The 6116-nt window shown below is 43.0% G+C and overlaps 1 protein-coding gene across 3 annotated transcripts in view; it reads left to right on the top strand.

Moving 5' to 3' along the window:
- ESR1 (estrogen receptor 1) overlaps window positions 1-6116 on the top strand; it is a 214190-nt gene that overhangs the window by 86684 nt on the left and 121390 nt on the right. For 2 of the 3 annotated variants that reach the window (XM_019550065.1, XM_019550067.1), the window contains exon 4: window positions 3508-3624. In XM_019550065.1, the coding sequence (XP_019405610.1) occupies window positions 3508-3624 (117 nt within the window). The remainder of the gene's footprint in view (window positions 1-3507; window positions 3625-6116) is intronic. The other variant, XM_019550066.1, reaches the window with a different exon arrangement.

The raw sequence follows: 6116 nt of genomic DNA, 5'->3' as shown, positions 1-6116 counted from the left end.
CCCCAGTACTCTTTCCTGCCATGGCAGGGGGTCAGACTAGATGATCTGCTCAGGTCCCTTCCGACCCTAGAAACTATGAAACTATGAAACTATATTTCTTAAAAATCAGCCACGATAGGCCCTAGTTCAACAAAACACTTTAATGTATACAGGTTTCCCTTGATTTATGCTGTACATGTGTTCCTGGAGAACGGTACATATATCAAATTTGCATAAAGTGAACCCATTTTACAATGTAACAAATAGGGATAGGTTCCCATGGCAGGCAGCTGGTGTTGGCTGCTTCCAGGGCCGCTGAAGCCGGGGGTGGGGTGAGTGCTCCGCCCTGCTCTGCCTGGGCCTTTGCTTGTCTGGTCTCACCGTAGCCCGTGCTGGAGTGGCCACAGAAGCAGCGAACACCAGCCGCTTGCACATGGTGCAGCCCAAGAGCTGGGGTGAGCCAGGCAGAGCATGGTGTAGCCCAGCGGCTTCAGGCAGCTGGCGCCAGCCACTCCTGGGGCCACTGCAGCAGAGACTGGGGTGAGTGGAGCCGTGGCCCTTTCCCCTCCTCCCAAAGACTTACCCATTTGGGGGGGGGGGGCATCTATGTTGATCGTATAAGAGTGAATTTACTTTGCATGTAACGAATTATGGGTCTAAATATGCTCATTGCATAAGAGTGAATTCTCATGTAAAGAACCCACATAAATTGAGGGAAACCCATATTTAACTTTGATATCAGTGGGCATTCTTTAAGTTCTTTAAGGACCTGGAGCCTGTTGGCTCTTCCAGGGTGGGATCACATATTGATTTCCAGAGAACTGAGAACCTGGTCTTTAAAAGTCAAGCTAGAAGGAAAAAGACATAAGTGCATTTGGTTCTTCCTGCTTCCCCATTTCAGAACTGTCAAATCTAGTTTATGAATCAAGGCTGAGGAATGAGGCTATGTTTTACAATGATTTAACCTTGTGTAATGTACATGTAAGTGTGTAACAGAAGGAGGAACCAGTGGGTAGTCTGCAGAGCTGTGATGACTTAATTTGGACAACTCCCAGAAGCCCCAGGGACTAGGGTCAAGGGAAAAAGGAAGAGGAAGCTTGAGGCTGGAATAAAGGGAGGAGAAAGCAGTGTGTACATGGCACCTGGTCAGCCCTACACAGAGGAGTGAACAGTGGAGCTAGAGATCTCGCTGGCTCTGTCAGCCAGGACTGTGGACTGAAGAGCTGGCTTTAGATTTGGGGACCAAAGCAGATTTGCTGTTTGAGTGCTCTAGGGACTGAAGGCTTGTTTGGGGACACCTCTGGAGGGGTGTGTGTGTATGTATGTGGGGGGGGGGGTGCTGCATATATCTTACCACAGTGTTGATATTTATTTACTTTTTAACTGTTCCCTTCCTTTGGCCTGTTGGCTTCTGACCCTGACCCCTGTGATTTTCTGTGTAAAAGTGGGAACCCCCCCTTGCTTCTTGTGCCAGTTAGTGTGCTGCAGGGTAGGCACACTTGTTTAACTTGATCATATACTTGGCAAAATAATTAAAAATGGCATTTTCCTCCTTTAATAGATATATCCTTATGCATCTGAAACTGTTCTTTTCCTAACTTATGTTATATATCTATATCTATACCTATATCGATATCGATCTAAATCTATCTATAGATATAAAAATATAGCTATGTATATGTGTATATGTGTGTGTGTATGTATATGTGTGTGTATGTATATATAGATATAAAAAATAAGTTAAGCAAAGAACAGTTTCAGCTGTATAAGGATCGATCTGTCTGTCTGTCTATAACACACTGTATAAGACCAAAAAGAAGTGCAAAATGGTGGTTTTAGATTAAGGTAATCTCTCTGAACTATTTCTTTAATTTGGTCCTGCATCAAAGTCTGTTGATTCAGGTTGTTTTAATCATACCACTCAATTAACGAGAGCTTACACATAATAATAATTATAATAATAATTAACACGTCTGTCTTTTCGGACAGTGTGTGGTCTACTGTCATCATGTTGGTAAGTTTACAGTTTTTTGCTTATTTTGACAGGATCTCAATAACATAGTATGGGACAGCAGATGTTCTTGCTGTAATTTGATAGTCATTTCTACTCTGTACTTTCTAATTTGTATGGTAATCAAGGATAGAGGATCTGACAAGACCAAGGCCTCTGTCAGGCTCCCACCCCACTCTACCTCAGGGATCCCTGACCTGAAAAAAGAACAAACAGTTCTACAGTAAAGCTGTTTCATTTTGTGCTGTACCTTGTCTTCTTTAGTAGTGAGACTAAAGAGCACTGGGTAAAATCATTTGGACTGTTTTCCATCCTTGCCAAACTTACTCTCTGATTGGAAAAATTGTTTTTAAACAGGCAGTAGAAACATATTCCTTGTGCATCAGTCTAATACAACTTATCAGGAATAGAAACCTATTGAACGTAATAGTCTCTATTGTGATAGGCTGAAATACCCAGTAACTGTCAGCAGCAAAAATCAAGAAGCGTCAGCTCTAATGATTGAGAAGAATGCAGCTCACAGTGACAGGGAATGGATGCCATTAGAAGATGGTCTTAAACATACTTACACATTTTTAAATGACAATTTTTTAAGTGAAACTTACCAGGGACCTAACCTGAGTTTGAGCCTGTATAGACATACAATGCAGATAGTCAATTATTTCTTGTCAATGTTTTAAAATTATTTTAAATGTTCAACGTTTAAAAATTATATGGTTTTGTTTTTTTCACAGCCCCAAAGTGTGACAGATCCTTGAAATATATTGTAATCCTTGAGATAAGAATTTTTTAGGGGTGATAATTTTTAATGCATCAATTGTGTAGTTGGGAGAGATCTTTATGTAAGCTCTTGCACTTTATGCTCCAAAACTTGTCTTAGATCTGTTCCAGCTATATAGGTGATCTAATAAAATATATCACTCCCCTGAAACATTTTTGCCTCTCACATATTTCCTCTACCATCATGGCTACAACATCACTCCAACATTACCATACTATTGTAATCCTTTTATTCTGAGGGTCATTACAGTACTTTGCAATTAGTTAATCCTCACAGCAACACAATGAGTGAGTTAGGTAGTATTGTATTTATTTTTTCAGATTGGATAAACTAAACATGAAGAGAATAAATTACGCAAGTTTACACACATCAGTGGCTGATAATAGAACGCAGGAGTCTTGCTATCTCTCTTCTGTGGACAATAAAACTGTAGTATCATTCTTTTTTTATTACATAATTGTCATCGTTGTGTTTTTTAGGCCACTTTAGTGTAACTTATTGAAAGCAAAACTTAGAATGGAAGCACAGGTTCAGACTTATCTATATATCCACTGTCATCACTTTTGTATGAAAGTATAAACATAACCCTAGCGTGCCTTTTTTGGGCAGAGATATTCAATTCCTTGTGATTAGAGCTGTAGTGAGAAATTTAAAATAAATCATTATAGAAACTTGCATCTGAATTCATATATTTTTTGATTTATAATTGTTTTTTCTTTCTCCTCTGGATTTACAGGGCACAATGACTACATGTGTCCTGCTACTAATCAGTGTACCATTGACAAGAACCGGAGAAAGAGCTGCCAAGCTTGCCGACTACGAAAGTGCTATGAAGTGGGAATGATGAAAGGTGGTATGTACACAGTGATTTAACACAAGATTTTAGCAAAGATGGCTGGTTAACTTAATGCCCTCTAAGTTCACTGGACAATTGACACAGTTCCTGGTGAAAATAGCAATTGATTCTGTGGGACTAAAGTAGTGAATATAAACAACTGCATAGTGAGAGCTTTGGTCTCATTGAAATCAATGGGAATTTAGCCACTGACTTCACTGAAGGTAGGATTTCGCAGCTCTTAACAATTAATTTATTTTCTGGATTTGTCTGGCTCTAGGTTATCATTAATGAAATTTAGCTTAGATTTCAAGTCATTTTTAGTATTCCATTCAGTATTTTGTATGGAATAAATGTATAGTTTTCACTCAGTTCCTGCTGGGTAGGTGGCTCCCTTTTAAAGCAAGCTTCCTAGTTGGTTCCTGGACAGTTTTTGAGGCTAATGGATGACAAATTACCTTGTCAGATATGCAGCATATTGTTAGGGCCATATGGAGAGCCCAGCTGCTTACTTTACTTGTTCTATGGATTAAAATGAGTCTCCACCTTCAGAGCTGCCATTATAGCTCTGCACAAGTGGGCAGTGCATCTGAATGAATTCCTGTAATACTGGGGGAATTATTTTAACCTCACATATACAGTGTTAAATTGCAAAGAATTGTTTAGAAGTCATTGGTCATATATTAGTGCAACAGTGACATTGGAAGAGAATTAGCCCCCAAAAGCTAAGACAGAATCCTGCACATCCCCAGCATAGCTGTATTATCAATGTAACGTCTTTAGAAGGAAAATTGGAGTAGGGGAGGTTGAGGCCACCACTGGGCTGGCCCCAGAAGCCTTATCTGGGGTCCTGGGGACCTCCCATGGCTGCAGCAGTGGCAATCCTGCCATGCAAAGCCTGGCTGGCAGACAGAGTATAGTTCTGGCTGGCCAGCCTCTGGTTTTGAGTGGTGCATGTTGCCCCAATGTGTGCTGTTCAGCCTTTTCTTCTGTAGGCTTTTTTGACCCTTGGATATTCAGGGGTCAAGCTCCCCCCTTCTCTCCCCCCCACAGCACAGACAGCAACTGAATGTGTGGTATATGGTGCTGTAAACATATCTTAATGAAAATATATTTCAAAGTAACTTTTGTTAATTGAAAACATCTATTTTAATGCAATCTTGTAGAAATTTTTAAGCCTCCCTTAACATTGGTTTAAAAATCTCCTCAGTATTTATGACTAATTTTATTGGAAAGTTATCCCAATTCTTGACAATGGAAAACCCAAGTTGTGGGTTCACCTTAATGTAGGCAAGTCTTAGGAGATGTTTGGGAGAACAAAATGTTTAAGAAGATGGTGAAGAAGCTGACTTCCTCCAGTGAAATTTCCTGCTCTCCAGTTACAGTGGTAATCTGAAACCTGTGAGTTCCTGTTGGATTCATCATTACTAGATGTAAGCTAGTTTCTGAAGTGAGAAATGGCTTCTTCTATGCCAGGGTTGAGCAATTATATCAGGCGGAGGGCTGCTTAGTGAATTTTGGCAAGCTGTCGAGGGCTGCATGAGAAGCTCTGCACCTTGACAGGTGCCCTGTCCCCTGGTCGCCATCTTGGGGCCAGAAGTCCCACCCCTGACCTCTGACCCTTGCCACCGGCAGTCCCTCCCCTTGCCTGTGAAAGTACTCCTTCACGGAAGAGGGTTTCTTATCTTAGAACTGGAAAGAAGACAAATTATGTTCTAAAAATCAAATACCCATAATATTATATTTTAATTCAATTAAAAATATATATATTTTTGTCCTGATATGTGTGTGTTTCTGCTTTATATGTAGAAGTGATTGCATAATAGCTCAAAATGCAGTCTTACCCTTGCATAGTGTGTGGGGTGTGCAGGGGTGTTGGGGCCATTACCCCTGGGGTGGTGGCACCCACTAGAGCCTCTCATGGTGGGGGCAGCCAGGCCATTGCCGCCCCAAGCCTCAGGCACGTGATTCAAACTCTGCGCTACCTCCCTGCACTTCCAATGCCCTGGGCCATGTCTCCACTAACTTGTGCCACCCCCAAGTGGTCCCAGGCACCCCCTGCACTGCTCCCAGGGCTGGATGGGGGGGCTGGGAGCCAGTGACAGCCGGGCAGTGCCCTGGCAGGGCACAGAGCAGGGTGTCAGGAGTCTGGGGTGCAGCTGGCTGGATTCTGTGGAGCTGGGCTGGTGTGCCAAAGCACGGAGAGAGGGGAGCCACCCCACTTTTGGCCCCAATGGTGCTGGCCCCAGAACACTAGCGCTGGCTCCCACATGCTCCCTTGCTCTCAGCTCCCTGCTCTAGCCCTGTGGTCAGGCAGGGACCAGTGTACACAGCCCCGATCCCCCTCTTACCTGAGTTTCCCGCTCTGGCACAGGTGGGAACAGCCCCATGGTCCTAGGCCAGAAGCCTCTGCTAGGCAGGGGCTTCCAGCTGGGGCAGGAGTGGGGCCTGGCAGGCCCTGCTCTTCCAGGAGCCTGCCATGGCTTCCCCTGGGTCGTACTGCCCTTGTC

This window comes from Crocodylus porosus, unplaced genomic scaffold (genome assembly GCF_001723895.1).
Source record: "Crocodylus porosus isolate Cpor-Errol unplaced genomic scaffold, CroPor_comp1, whole genome shotgun sequence".
In the NCBI taxonomy this organism is placed as follows: domain Eukaryota; kingdom Metazoa; phylum Chordata; order Crocodylia; family Crocodylidae; genus Crocodylus; species Crocodylus porosus.
Note: the sequence above shows the minus strand (reverse complement) of the source record. Positions and strands in the feature narration are given on the sequence as shown.